The following is a 16,452-nucleotide window of genomic DNA, read 5'->3' on the forward strand; positions in this document are numbered from 1 at the left end:
CTAGTTCATGTTGTTGAAAAGCTATTGACTTTTGAAATTTGTAATTTGTTGATGGTCCCTAAACATATGCGTTGTTTAGGCAGCCAAAAGCATTGGCTAAACGGACGATCGTAGCGGTGCTAAACACCGGTCAAAATAACAAAACTGGGCGTCCGAATGTCTGTTGAATATCGAACTTCAAACTCACTTTACCACGGTCATCTTAGTTGTTGCTTTCCCAAAGTTCACAAGTTAATGTGATTAACCTCAATTCAACAGGAAAACTAATATTGCAACTCTGTTAGCCCTGCTCTTTTCTAATTATTCTTAGTCATTAATAGATAATTTCTTAACCAGTCTTTCCTCTAGGATTTTTTTTAGCAGTGGGGGCAGGTCTGTCCGAACCTCCGAAATAAAGTTAGGCTACTAAATGACACCTTACAGTCATAAAGTATGTTCTAAATGGCATAAATGCTGCCAATTCATAATTGACGTAACAACTTATTGTAAGTGGTCAGTAGCCTAGCCTATCGATTAAGGGGCCACTCGGAAGCATGTACACTGTCTGCTTCATTTGATCTTGATAGGCTAAGCATTCTGTAGCTAATAATAACAATATACCCACTATTTATTAATTAAAACTACTTCAGCATAATAATGCACCTAAAATACAAACGTGAGCAAGGGCAGCAATCGCTATCGAATCGACATGTGCAATTTCGCTAGCAGGGGAAGAATAGCCTACAAACAACGAAAATCACCAGTTAACTTAATTTAAATTAGCAAGAAATATAGACTAATACAATAACAGGCTTAAATTAACTGACAGCATAAGTTATAAGACTTAGCTCTACAGTTCTCAAGGATGCACACACGCAATCTCAACTGCGCTGTGAAGCGTGTGTCCGTGCTATCCTCCGATATGCTTTCTAACAAACACTGCTGATAGACGGCCTAAAATTTTGTACAGCCCTATTTCTGATACCGTGGCAGCAGAAATTTAGCTGTGGCGGGCCGCCACGGAAAAATCTACATAGCGGAAACACTGGCTTAACAACTCATTCCTCCGGTGTGGTCTGCTGTCCGTGCCGACGATTGCTTCCTTGAGTTGGAGCCTTCTATGGTCAGTTTACGCCTTTCTAGTGTTCAAATGAAAGCAACTTCGGTCGGCGGAGTGGGGAGGGTGGTTGGAGTCGTCTCGTGCTGCATTCACTTGCAGTTGGATATTAGAAATTCGCTCTCGCAAATGTCCAATGACCCACAACTTTTCTTTGTTTTCAAAGTTGCCAACTGGGGTGGCAAGGCTATTTAGGGTGGCAGTTGCCACCCCATACCACCCCGGTAGATTCACCCCTGTTCCTCCTTCACAGTGAGTACCGTATTTCTTCAAAAAAACGCTGCCGCGTTTGTTAAATAACGTTCATTTTTGGTGCAGCGTTTATTCAAGGGCGGAGTTTAATTAGTAAGAGAGATTTCGTGAATTGTAGCTGCAGTGCAGCCATAGACAACTTTGTTGCTGGCATTGTGAAAAATGAATCATGCAGCTCAAAACGCAGGTTTCATTTACTACCGCTGACCTCCTTGTCTATTCTTTGTTTGTCTATGAGTGTGGCAACTCCCTTTCTCATTGGCTATCAATTAGGTGTGCGTTGGTAGTACAAGTGTTCCACATTGTGTAGAAATCTGAAGCAGCATGCCTAAACGTTCATACACGTTAGCTTTCAAACAGAAAGCTGTGCAGAAAGTTATGTAGCTTTCAAACAGAAAGCTGTGCAGAAAGTTATGAATAACCATATTCTGTACAAAGAGTGCATTAATGTAACAATAAGCTAAATTAAATGTGTTCTTAAACTGCAAGTAAACATGTCAGAATGGAATGCTTGGAATGTTGGGTAACTGGATTTGAGTAAGCTAGACAATGTTGAAAGGAACTGTTGAGACCAAATCCATTGATCCATTGGAGTCAGGTGGCTGAGCGGTGAGGGAATCGGGCTAGTAATCCGAAGGTTGCCAGTTCGATTCCCGGTCATGCCAACTGACGTTGTGTCCCCCCAGCCGGGGGACTGTGTCCCTGTAATGTAAGTCGCTTTGGATAAGAGCGTCTGCTAAATGACTAAATGTAAATGTAATGTAATGATTCACTACGCAATCGATCATTAGAAGCGTGGATGTATTGCACATTTCAAGCCTGATAGATGCATTCATGGTTTACCAGCAACAACAAAAAAGAAATCCTGTGCACAATGCAATACCCGAGATTAGTCAAATTCTATTTAGTTCGTAGATGTAAAAGGAACAAAACGTAGGCTATTCTAAATGATCTGTCAGGCTAGTTATATAGTAGATAGGCCGCCGACTTGATTTATCAAATGCAACTTTCGTTTTATATGCGCATAACCCGCCATCCAGTCCCAATGTTACAGTAGTCTAATAACCTACATAAAACCAAAATAAACATTCTCAACTAGTATGATCTTATCCACTGCCTATTATAGACTACACTACACCTGTATTGACATTCCGGAATAAAAATAAAAATAATAAAAATAAGTATACTTCAAGTTTAATTTGTAAGTATACTTAAGTATAACAAGTATACTATTATCATGGTACTTAAAGTATACTAGCAGTGTACTTATTGATATACTATTTTTGTACTAAGTAAACTGAATTGGACCACTTTTTAGGTCATTTAGTACACTTAGTGTATTTAAAGTACTATTATATATTATAAGTACACTTATAGTGTATTTTAGGTTTACTTTTGAATACTGTAAAGTAACCTGTGTAGTGCACTTTCAGTTCATGCTTCCTAAAGTACCTCAAAGTATACTTTCGAATACTTTCAAGTGCACTTTCAATTAATGTAAGTACTTCATGAAGTAAACTTAATACATGTCACTTTACTATGATTTACTAATATATTTAAATGTTTTGGGGCCCTTCAAACGCCGCCGATCTTGCGTCCCGTGACGCGAACGGGGGCCCTCGCCAAGTGACACTGCAGATTATTAGCTGAAAGAAGCTAATTACTGTGTATGCACTCACGTCGTAAAAATCCAGGTCTTCTGATCAAACGTAACAGTCATTTAACTTGTTTAAGTCATTTAACTAATGGTTACAATTGGTAAACCAGCACAACAATGACAACTAGAGAGGGTACAATTTCTGGGGAAATTGTAGGGATTGCTTGCTTGCGTCGGTTGCAGGTGGGTCTGCCCCCTTAAGTTCTTCCCTTCTAGTGACATTTTTCAAGCATTTAGCCTACTCATATTGCATAATTCATTAACCCTTGTGCTGCCTTCGGGTCACATGACCCAAAGGTGCATAACGAACCATTGTTGTGTTTACACAATTTTACCCAATACAAAAACAAATAATTTTCTTTTAACCTTCGCAATGTGGGGGGTCTGAGACAGCCCAACGGTTAAAAGAAAATGCTTCACTTTGTTTTTGTATGCGGTAAAGTTGTCGCAATACGATGGTGGGTCACAATGACTCGAAGATAACACAAGGGTTAAGAACCCCCTTTGAAACAAGCTACTGTAACAACGTTGTCACCGGCAGTATTTCTCCCATAGCTCCATAGACTCCCATTCATTTTGCACTCGAACGCAATCACTCCCAGTGGAACTCTGATGGAACTGCAACAAAATTCGGTACAATGGGGCTTAATAGGGAGTGGACAGGCTCTCCGTAGACGGGCTCTGGTGAGGGTATTGTTTGAAAGCGCCGGAAATGAGAACGTTTCTTTTGACAAAGTTTAGGCTGTGGCACTGAAGCCAGCGACGCACCACACAAGCTTGAGTTTAAATTAGTGGTGGGCATAGATTATTTTTTTTTATCTAGATTAATCTCACTGTAATCTTGGCGTTAATCTAGATTAATCTAGATTAAAATGGCTCATTTGAATTCCGCCGAAGGCATTCAGAATATGTGTGCTACGCAAATAATTACTAAAAGTAAGTCTTTGAGAACGGGTTTCTCAAGCCAGGTGGCGCATTAGACCAGGAGCTCATCTCCTGTTTCCAAAATGCATCGCAAACTGCTTGAGAAAGCTATTCTACTATGATAATTGGTGATGAAAATAAATTATGTTCAATAAGATGTACTTGTGTTTATTAACTGTTTATTAGATTAGTTAGCTTGGCTGATAGAGCTGTGCTGACGGGCTTGCCTCGGTTGCACTCGAACATCGTAGTTTGACGACGACTCCTCCCTTGCGCTACATCAGTGCTTGGCCCGGCATCTTCCACATTAGCTAAGGGATGCTTTGCGTTTAGGTGGTATTTGAGACTGGAAGAACTCCTACAGTAAACTAATTCCGCATAGCACAAGGTGCAAACAACCTTAGTCTTGTCGAGGTTTCCATTGGGAAGCTTCTTAAAAATACATTTTCCCTGAAGCAAACCAGGCGGCTTCATAGCTGCATCCATGTTAGCACGTCACGTTTGATGTGATAATTTCATACACAAGGCATACACACAGGTTCGAAGACTGGTTCTCGCCCCCTACAGTGCAATTCGGCTAGGTATACATCCGCGCTAAAATATCAAGGTGAAAGTCATCATAGCTTGCGTAGTATAAACCCAGCTCCCAACCCAGCTTTGAGAATAGATTAACGGCGATATTTTTTTTATTGTTCATCGATAAGAGTCGCAGCGCATTAACGCGCATTAACGCCGATAACGGCCCACCACTAGTTTAAATACATTCTTTAATGTGACATTACTTACTGTACATGCAAGTCTTGATTTTCTTAAATGTACATGTATGATGCTGCTAGTACACCATGGCACGATACGATACTCGCTGTGCAACAGCACATCTATACACGTATCCATGCGTCGTTGCTAACGTGTGCTGACGTTGTGAAGTTGACACTGAGTTTCCTTTGTTGACACAAGGCACTTTTTGCCACAAAAACGTAATTTCAGCCTAAACCGTGCAACGGAACATAAATAAAAATACAAGCAACTCAATCGCTACCAAGACGAAAGTTTTGACACCGACGTTGTCTATGTAGTCCAAATATTGACAGATCCTTAGGGGTGGGAAAATAAAGAAAAATAATAATATGTATGTGAGAGAACAATTGTTGTGCTCTCGCCGAAGGCTTGAGCACACCCAATTACCACGCAACAAAACACTACATTCTAAGCAGACACATTTAAAAAAGCGAAATTCATGAAGTTACATTTGTATTTTGAACAAACGGCAAACTTATCAGCAAATTTTAACACTTTTTACCGCCTTGCATCATGGGAATTGACCAGCCAATTAGCCACGCTATCTTCATTTTTTCAAGTCGTTATTTCATTCTTCAGTCAGTTTGACAGTATAACCTTCAAATGCATAATGCAACCCTTCTGTCTGCTTCTTTCTCAAGTAGCTTTTTCGTTTTTTCCAATACACCAATTGATAATTATTAGTATAAGAGTATAGGGCTTCAATTTTTTGGGGCAGTAATTAAGGTTACAGCTTCAGTACCAAAAAAGATTGAATGTGCAATGCATAATAGATTTTCCTAGACATGAATAATTAGAAATATACAAGATGGATCTAAAAAATGTAACCTGTAATGTACTTTGTACATTACAAGTATTTTGACTGTTTTTGCTGTATAATAATATAAAACGTACATCCTGCTCCAGAAGAAATGTATACCATTTTTCTGTTTCTAAGCATACTTCTTAAAAGTATATCAAAAGTGAACTATTTTCTAAGTATACTTCTTAAAAGTATATCAAAAGTTAACTAAAAGTGTAATATCCATATTTTTGTATACTTATTGTATACTTTAATATACTTCTTTTTTGGAAGGGTATCGCCAAGTTCTTCCAAACAAATGACACATGGCAATTTTCTTTCAATACTTGGACCGTATCCTGACAATAAATGAAGAACATTACATGTTTTGCCAGTATAACTGGATCTAGTTAGACCATTGATGATGTTGTCGTGGAAATTTGGAATACAGTTATAATGTGTGTGTTTTATATATGAGGAATGTGTTTTAATGGAAGTCTAAAGTTGGTTAATGTTGAAATAACTCCATTTGGTAGAGATGCCATTTGCAGTTTATGACACCTGGGGAGGATGAGACAGCTGGTCTGGAGACAATGTGGATTCAACTGTATTGTTATTGTGATCTGAGGGAGCAGTTTAACTGATCAAGCTGCTCTGACCCTTCCTGTTGCATTGGGTGGGGTTAATCAAATACTTGTTTGAAGTTGCCCACACAAAGGACAGTTGACCATTTGACTGGTGAACTCCTGTGGTTTTACTATCTACTGGTTTGGGGAGAGATGCCACATCTAAGGACTGTGGGACAAATGGTACAGAGATGTATTGTTTCAAACTGTCACTGAATTGAGTTAGCCAATCATAGACTTGGTTACATTGATGGATTGACCTTATAGAATGCCATTTGATCTAACGTTTATATAAGGTAGCGTTTATGATTGTTCTTCATCACTCTGGCGAACGACCTGTGGCTAGCACCTCCTTCGTTATGACTGATCACAAAGTACTTTGTTAAATCTTGATTTGTACAAGCAAAATAAATTTATTGTAACCGCCATCTCTTGACTATTCAGATTTACACAGTGCCACTTGAATTTCCGCCATTACAATGTCCCTGTGTGTTTATACTTTTGACTGAGGACAACAATGCGATCAGTCAGCCGACTATAAAATGTTGTCAATGTCGGCGACGCATTTATAGACCAACTGCAGTCTAACCCACAATGTGTGTGACATCCTTTAGCCAACAAATTACATTTTGATGAATGATTTGAAGGGCTAGACAACAAACGCTCTAATGGAATAATCACCGACTAATAATACGGAAATAAAGGACAGATTCACGGAGGCACGTTTTGTCTTAATAAAGTACGATCCCATCCCCCCTCCTAATCGAGTAGTGAATCAGCAGATTTGGTCTCGAGTCAAGTACCCTTAAATATAATGTTTCACAAGTAGTTGTGTCAAATTTCAAGCATGCGTTCTGTGTGTTCTGCGTACATTTTTGTCATCTATGACAAAACCTATAGGCTTGTTTTAGCCCACATCCACGGATTTAATAGAATTAATTGGCTAATTTCGGGAATTGCATTGTGCATAGCATGAATTTGTCTTTGTTTGACCTGGTAAACCGTGATTAGGCTACATCTTTCAGGCTGTTTTCGGACAATTTAAAACATAACTTGAACCATAATCGGTCCAGGTACAGTGCAATGTAGTGAGTACAAAAATACTTGGTGTTAAACACATATTCAGATTTCAAATGTATGTAATTTTAAATCTTACAGTCTGCACTTTCACAATCTGTAAAAAAATAGAAATGACATTGGCCGACAACTGCCCCTTTTCACAAGAGCGTGTCACATATGCTATCAAAACTCATCTTCTCTCATGGACAAAACACATTTAAGACTTTGTCTGATTCTCCCTTTACCGTGTGTGCTCGCATCTCTTGGTTGCATGACCTTCTAACCAATCAAATATTAGGATTCTTAACAAGTCAATTTAATGATGGCTCAGTGTTGGTGGGCAAGCATTTGTCTGTAATTGTTTATTGTAACAAATAAATAATAATAGTTGAATCATTGTGAAATTACAATTTTAAACCATAGTATTTAAACTATATACTATAGGCCTGAAAAGCAGAATTTGGGATTAGCAAAGTAATGTCAGGTTGGACACTGGGCTTTCAATGTCACTTTGGTGGTTCTCCTTTTACCAAGGTACGTTACCATTGAAACGTATGCAGCCCACATAATCTGCTCCAGAGCAGGTTATGTATGAGACACCGGAGGTAAAATGATACTGACAAACAAATTATTTTGAGAAATTGAATAACCATTTTGAAGAAGTTCCTTTGGACCTTGGAAGATATAGATTCTCAGGAGGGAACAACGTATCTTTGTCAGCTTCTTTCTTTTCAGTAATTGTTCTTTACTTGTTCCATTATCAAGTGGCAATGGCACTACACAATCACAACCTTCACTTTCTCTTGTGCATTCTTCAGTCTACACTGAATACAGTATCAACAGATAACCCAATAACAGCCTATAGACAATGATTGGAGCCCAAGCTAACAGCCTGGTGGACATGGAGATTCTCACCTGGATCCACTTGTCTGGGATGGCCATGGCCAGGCGATAGTCAAACCCCAAACCGCCCTCTGCCACAGTCCGGCACAGAGCTGGCATCCCTGACACATCCTAGAAGAAAACAACATTCTCACAATTCAGTCAATTGGAGTACAGTGAGAGTTGTTTCCCTCCACACTAGTGAACCATGGCATTGGCAGGATCTGTCCATCAAACAGATAATATCTTATATGTCACTCCACCAGCCATAACTACTGATGGACAATATCACGTTTTACGATTTAATCACAGATGAAAACTGATGTAAGCCGTTAATACAGTAATAAGTATAATAACAAATGATTTAATTCATGATGGATTTGGGGGGAGTGTCACTGAAGAGTGATTAAATGCATTGTGTTTGTCTGGCTTAGGACTGGTGTAAAATATACCTAGAGAGTGTTGTGGCTGTGTGGAGGAGGTAAGCAGGATTTCACAGCTTTACCTCTGCAATGGTGATGCAGTCAGGGTAGAGAGTATGCAAAATGTGGTTGGCAAGCATTAGATAGACAAGGGAGTCTTCATCCACTTGAAGGCCGAAGTACTCCGAGTAGTCCCCAGAAAACCCAGTGCCTAAAGTGAGAGGTTCAACATGCAAAGGACAAAAGGTAACTGATCTCTTATAAGCTCTATCGCTGAGAGGAACTAACACCCACCCTAGAAATCCAATGGGATCAAACCCTGTAGAGAAGTGACAACATCTAAGTCCAAATCTGTGTGTATAAGTCTCAAATAAAAAGATGGAAAGGAACTGTATTTAGATAACCTACATAATGTAGACAAAGGAGTATATATTACAGATCCAGTATGAAAAAATAAGGAATGCACTACAGACATGTATACAACAGATCCACACATATTACAAACCAAGTTCACAGATACAGTATTACCTATGCCATGGTGGTGGTAAAGCATGGACGTGACCCCATCAAACCTAAAACCATCGAAACGATACTCCTCCATCCACCAGCGCAGATTAGACAACAAAAATCGCAGTACTTCCCAGCTAGAGATGTGAAAACATACAGGATTTAAAGGTCAAACAAACAAAACAGTTGTGACTGTCAAATATTCACACATGATGAGGTTTAATAGATGAACTGGGAGAAAAACAGCATATCCTCACTGAACCCTGCTGCACTACCCGAAGACCAGGGGCCTCATGTATAAAGGATTGCGCAGCTTTCATACCAGAAGATGGCGTACGGCCAAAACTCGAAAAGTACCTACGCACAGAAATATTCACATGTATAAAACCGGTCGTACGCCATGTCCTGCGCACCTTTCCTTTACAAATCACAATCAACGTGAGATTGACCGCACGTGAACGAGCCACTGACCCCGCCTTGCCTCCTCCCATAAATGAATATGCAGATGGACTATAAATGCGCTCCTGAGGTCATTTCTTTGTCTGAATTACCGTATTTCTTCGAATAAACGCCGCCCTCGAATAAACACCGCACCAAAAATGAACGTTATTTAATAAACGCTGCAGCGTTTATTCAAAGAAATACGGTGACTGTGAGATCGAGGTTCTGACAACAGAGGTGGAGGCGAGAAAATGTGTCCTGTTTGTCGGCCTGTCATCAGGTATTAGCGACAAAAGAAAGTCGGCGGAGTGGAAAACTGTCACTATTTGCGCCCTTTCTTGTTTTTAACCTGTAGCACTTTGAGATTTAGCTAAATGTAAAGTGCGTTACAAATAAAATCATTATTATTATTATAGGGCCATAAATGATGTGGGTTCAGAGAACCGGACCATGGCAGAAATTAAGAAGAAATGGTCCGATGTAAAACTTTAAATGAAGAAACGAGTGGTGGCGCATCGTAACAGCATGGGAGCTATAGGGTTAGCGTGACATGCATTTCCTGAGTGATTTTGTCGTTCGTTTGACTCCCTCAAGTTTAACATGTTATTAAGTGGTGGCGGATTAAACAGAAGGCTATATAGCATTTCCCGTTTTGGCATTTTGATGTGATCATCCACATTAATGATCAAACTTTTATTTTTATGTTTTTTGAATAGTCAACGTCATAAACGTAGTAGTGGAAACTTTATTTTGTAATGTTCGGTGATTTTCGGCACAGGATACTTCACGTCTTCTCAAAACCTTCCGTGACGGCCCGCACATTCTCACGTCAAGTAAATCTTTATACATCCCAAAGTGTGTGTGAAAACCAGCGTACGCAAGCTTTTTGTGCGTATGCAACGTTTATACATGAGGCCCCAGCAGTTTGAGATAACAGATTTAGCTATTAACATGATTGTTGAAATTTAATGTCGGATTAGAATGTCTTTATTTCCAAGGCCGGATGGTTTTCTGTGTATTGTCTGATGTTTGCATGTCTTTGATAATTGTGTTCTGTGTTCAATAGTTTGTTTTATAAATATGTATTCCAAAGTCATTTAAATGTTATTTTGCGATTTGATTAAAGAATCTTCCACAACAAGTTACATTCAAATTTTTTGTAAAAACTATACAGTTTATAGTTGTTGTCAAGGTTACGTTAACATCAAATGACTACCTCAAGGACATAGGAAGAGAGCAGTCGCATTCACGGAGAAGTGCTCTGAAGTTTCAATCATTTGGATATTTTTTGATGATCTTACTTTTTAGATTACATGCTACCTAACCCGGAGGCTAAGCTATCGACTATTGAGCCACCCTTGGAACCGGCTTTCTCTCCACCAGCCGGTGGGCCAGATGAGTTATGGCCTGCTCTCGGCGCCAAACCAAAGAGGCCTAGCGCCGCTTCTACCTTCATCGGAGAGGGGACTGGTACCAAGCAAAAAAAGCGAGGCAGAAACTCTTCTCGTATCACCTCTCCTCCTGTCCCACTCAGAAATAGATTCGAACCACTGGGAACTCTCTCTCCCCCATTGTGTGTGGAATCCAAGGAGAAGAGACACAGGAGTGCTAGCAACGCAGCTAACAAACATGAAGGGCCCGGATAGCCGACACACCATGATGGTAGCTACCACACAAATGCAAATCCAAAACCGACACATCGTCGTCTGCTGCGACCGTGGGTCCCCCATTTCACTCCAAGCCCCTCTCGGACCACTCGGGACGCTATTCGACCCCCCATCAAGCCTAATCAGACAACAATATCACAGGATTATCAAGAACTAAGGTATGCTAAGACTAGCCCATTAGCACTTAGAGGAGCTAACACTGCTAGCACTAGCCCTATAGAATCTACTGCTAGCACTGACACAGTGGCTGACCTTGGTCCAGCACAAGGTGCTATCAGTGCTAACCCAAATAATCTAAAAACTGGCTCCGTAGCTACTGATAAGGCAAATGTTGGAAATGCAAACACAACACCACAGATGGCCACTATCTTGATCGGAGATGCCATGACAGCACATGTTAAACTGGCAAAGACAGAAAATATTTGTCTTAGCAACACATCTGTCGAAGAAGGTACAAACAATCCTCAACAATAAACCAAACAACCCCAAGATTATCATCCACACTGGCTCGTTTGATATCCTGCACAAAAAAACTGGCACTGAGATACTTAAAAAACATTTCACCCAGCTACTGAGCACACAACAGATATCAAGATGTATTCATCAGTGGACCGATTGCATGTTTTCGCAGAGGAAAAGAAGCCTTCAGTCGACTCCTATCTTTCAACACATGGTTGGCATCAGTCTGTTTGGCACACAAACTGAGATTAATCGACAATTTCAATGTGTTCTGGAACTGTGCAGAACGTTTTCAAGCTGACGGACTCCACCCAAAGCGTAGAGGGTCTCGACTACTAACAGCAAACATCAGTCACGTGCTCCTGACCACAAATCAAGTTTCTCTCCCTATCCCTGTTGTGTCTAAACTGACTGACGCATCCCAAACAACCTCCCAACTTTGATAGAAGCGTGTCCGCCCGATTACAGCTTTCACCAAGTTTCTAGGAAATCATCAAAAAGGTGGAGGTGTCGCAGCTATTTTCTCATCTAAACTGTTGTTCAAAATCACTGAGCTAGGTGAATTTACATCAATTGAATATCTTGCTATAGAGCTCAAAACCGAATCAATACTTTTTGTTATTATATATCAGCCACCCAAGCACTCGCCGATATTCATACAAGAATTCTCGGAACTATTATCACTATGTATCACTAGATATGACAAAGTAGTTTTAAACGGAGACTTAAATATCCAAGTAAATAAAAAAGCAGACCCAAGAACTATTGAGCTCTTAAATCTCCTCGACCTAACTCAACACATAACAGACCCAACACACCGGCACGGAAACACACTAGATCTAGTAATAACAACTGGACTAAACATCAATAATATTTCAATAACTGATCTACCCCTTTCAGACCATTGTATACTTTTTAATGTGGAAATTATCCTAACAAAAAAACACAAAAGAATTCTTAGTCCAAAGAAGACATAGACGATCGAGCTATGATGACATTTTCTGAACAATTTGCTCTATATGAGCCAACTAATCATGAATGCTCTCTGAATGAAATGGTAGAGAACCTCAATGATGCACTATTATCTGTGTTAGACACTGAAAACCAAAAAGAAGTCCACAAGCATTTATTTCTCATGGCTGAGAAATAAAAAAAATTGTGAAACGAAAAGAAAATGCCGTGCAGCAGAGAGAAAATGGAGGAAAACAAAGATCACTATCCACTACAATATCTACAAAGATACATTAACCACCTATAACAAAACCATCCGTCTAGCAAGGAGAGAATATTTCTCATTATTACAGAAAATGCCAGAAATTCCAGAGTTCTTTTCTCCACCATTGACCAGCTGCTAAACACTGTCCCTGCCCTCCCTCCATCCTAAGCAGTTAAATGTGAAGAGCTTGCTTTGTTGTTCAAGAACCAAATAACTTTGATCAGAGCTAGTATTATTAATAGTGGGGATGAAACTGACATCAGTAGATTCTGCAACATAACCATGAGCACATTTACATGTATCACACTAAGTGAACTTTCCAAAATAGTCAGCGAATCTAACTCCACAACCTCAGATATTGATCCTATACCCACAACATTCTTTAAGCGAGTGTTTGATAGTGTCTCAGGTCCGGTGCTAGAGATTATAAACACATCCCTTAGAACTGGCGTCTTCCCAGATGCCTTCAAAACAGCTGTTGTAAAGCCCCTATTGAAGAAATCCAAATTACAATACTTGCAAATTACAGACCAATATCAAACCTTCCATTTATTAGTAAAGTACTGGAAAAGATAGTATTAGTCCAATTAAATTATTTTCTTGAAAAAAATAACATACCGGAAGTCTCACAGTCAGGTTTCAGGAAATATCATAGTACTGAAACTGCTCTCACCAAAATAATTAGCAACCTCAGACTAAAACTCTGATGCAAATAAAGTCTTTATCCTTATCCTGTTAGATCTCAGTGCAGCATTTGATACCATTGATCACGACATCCTAATCAATAGACTGGAAAAGCTTATTGGGTTCACGGATAGTGTATTGAACTGGATGAAATCATATATCACAGGAAGGAAGTTTTATGTTAGTTTAGGAGACCATAGGTCTAAGATACATGAGAACGGCTACAGGGTTGCTCAAGGAAGCTGCTTAGGTCCATTACTTTTTTCTCTTTATATGTTATCTTAAACCAGAGGTGACAAGTCTCGGTGTAATCCTGGACTCAGATTTGAATTTCAACTCTCACATTAATAAAGTGACCAAAAACAGCTTTCTTTCACCTGAGGAATATAGCAACGGTACGACCATTCATAAACCAAAATGATGCAGAGAAGTTAATTCATGCTTTTATATCCAGCCGGCTGGACTACTGTAACGCACTTTTCACTGGTCTTCCCAAGAAAACCACTGAAAGACTACAGCTCATTCAAAATTCTGCAGCCAGATTATTAACCAAAACTAAAAGGAGAGAACACATTAGTCCTGTCCTAGCTACTTTACACTGGCTCCCTGTTACCTTCAGAATTGACTTTAAGGTCCTTTTCCTCACATACAAAGCTCTACAAGGACAAGGACCAAGCTACATTGCTAACTCTCTTATAAACTACACACCAGCTAGAACACTGCGATCATCAAATGCAGGCCTATTAGAGGTCACCAGAAGCAGTCACAAGAAGATTGGTGATGCGGCCTTTGTCAATTATGCCCCAAAACCATGGAACAAATTACCCATAAATATTAGGGAAGCAAACACGCTATACATTTTTAAAAGACCCTAACCCTCAGATTTCTATCATATCTGAAGGCCTGTTTTGCTCTTATGTGAGTAGGTGTTGGGGATAAGAATGGAAAGGATTTCATTTAACAGCTCCTACTAAGAGCTCTTACTCTTGTTGACCTGTGAGCCGACGATTTATCTAAAGGATTGAGCCCTAGTCCTGCATGGGTCTGTGGTTTCTGAGAACCAGAATGATGAGAATGGTACTTACTTTCTCCCCCAATAGGCCCAATGCTTTGGTTCTTTACTGTAACAGACCACTAGAACTACCTTGCTGTAAGCAAGACTCATCGGACAGGCACACTATATCAAGTAAAAAAAGTAGCTCTATAGCACCCTCTCTGGGATGGTGTAGCTTTACTGTAAACAAACTGGTTGTTTGCAAAAGAAAATACAGTGGGTCCTGCATTAGTGTCACTGTCCTTATCTTTCAAACTAATGGAATGCTTTTGATAATTGATATTAAGTGCTCCTTGCAACTAGGGTGACCAGAAGCATGACCCTGAAAAGGAGGACACTTGTGTCCAAAAAGGAGGACAAAGGATAAAAAAGCAGGACAATCCCAAAAAGTTGTTGACCGGGAGGGGGGGGCACTGATTTTGTGTTGTCTTTGGTGAGACAAGTTTAGTCAAAAGATAAATAAGAAAATAAGACAGTACCATTACCCAAACTATTTAAATTGTAATAGAAATTAAAATATATAATTTGGTCAGCTCAGCAGCAGTTGTTTTATCATCCGCTGTTGTTGTGTGTTGTGTTCGGAGCAAAAAATGATGTTAATGAAGAGTGCCCGGTGGAACTAGCATTATCCTTGTGCTATTGCGTAGCGCAGGCATGCCGCTCTGAAGCCCCTTTCCCCCTACTAGTACTACTCACGTCGATATCAATGCGACAGAGCTTACAGAAGGGTATGATATTGATCTTTGCTGCTCTTAAGGGCAAAGTGGAGGTCTAAACTCCACGTAGGTTTGAAGGAGGTCTTTTTGGCATCTGAAAGCCTACGCGAGTGGTAAATTGCGATGGTGGGCGCAAGGGTAAAAAAGGAGGACAAAAGGGCGAAAAGGAAGGACGCAATGTGATGCAGGCTACAAATGTTAGCCTGTCGGTGGAGGTAGAATGCTTAAGAAAGCAATTCGGTTTTTGAGGCGATGAATGGGGTAGGAATTATGTATGATGTTTCTTATAATTTGTGTTCGTTGACCACTCGTGACATTGTTTTCAATTTTCACTGTAACCGTAAACAAAACAAATGTAACTAAATAACAATACTTGAATTGCAAAACATACATGTTATGTTACTTGTTACAACAAAAAAGTAATTGGAGTACTCTAACATTACTCTGTAACACGTTACCCCAACACTGGTCAGAAGACAGGATGAAAGATGTACAGTAGTCGTCAATAAACAACAGGTTGTACTAGTACTGGGTGATCATATGGATCAGGCCTGATAGACAGACATTACCTGGCATAGTTGAAGAGGCGGCTGTCCCATAGGCTGTGGTCTCCCCGGGGTGGTGCATGGAAAAAGCATGAGTCTGATCCATCAAAGTGGTTCAAGCCGTCCTCTGTGTTCTTGGAGGCATGGCTGTGGACCACATCAAGCAGCACGACAATGCCCAGGGAGTGGGCCACGTCAATCAGCTGCTTTAACTCATCTGGTGTGCCATAGCGACTGTGGACACAGACACAAACGCACGCACACACCCACAGACACCTCATGAAGGGTGACTTACATTTTATTCATTTATTCATTTAACAGGATCTTTTATCTAAGGTGTATATAAAAAGTGCAGCAAATCAAGGATTAGACAGTTCTTTACAGTGCAAAAACGACAGTATCTCAACTACAATATTACATAGCACAGAACAGCAAAACAATGAGCGCCCGGTCCCAACACAAACTCTTCTCCTGTCTGGCCCCCCAATGGTGGAATCAACTCCCCACCTCCATCAGGGACACTGACTGTCTCCCCACCTTCAAGAAAATGCTCAAGACGCACTTGTTCCGGGAGTACAACGGCACTTAGGAAATATAGCTGCAAGCAGCAATGGGGTGGCCAAGCAGGTCAGATGACCCAGAAGAAACTTTCGACATCCTCAGAAG

General features: G+C 40.1%; 1 protein-coding gene across 2 annotated transcripts in view; it reads right to left on the reverse strand.

Moving 5' to 3' along the window:
- The window catches only part of LOC134018342 (1,4-alpha-glucan-branching enzyme-like), a 177,778-nt gene that overhangs the window by 64,297 nt on the left and 97,029 nt on the right, over positions 1 to 16,452 (reverse strand). For both annotated transcript variants that reach the window (XM_062458242.1, XM_062458243.1), the window contains 4 exons: positions 15,811 to 16,020; positions 9,026 to 9,141; positions 8,581 to 8,708; positions 8,109 to 8,207 (listed from right to left, as the gene is read on the reverse strand). In XM_062458242.1, the coding sequence (XP_062314226.1) occupies positions 8,109 to 8,207; positions 8,581 to 8,708; positions 9,026 to 9,141; positions 15,811 to 16,020 (553 nt within the window). The remainder of the gene's footprint in view (positions 1 to 8,108; positions 8,208 to 8,580; positions 8,709 to 9,025; positions 9,142 to 15,810; positions 16,021 to 16,452) is intronic.

Source organism: Osmerus eperlanus, chromosome 4, assembly GCF_963692335.1.
Source record: "Osmerus eperlanus chromosome 4, fOsmEpe2.1, whole genome shotgun sequence".
Lineage (NCBI taxonomy): Eukaryota > Metazoa > Chordata > Actinopteri > Osmeriformes > Osmeridae > Osmerus > Osmerus eperlanus.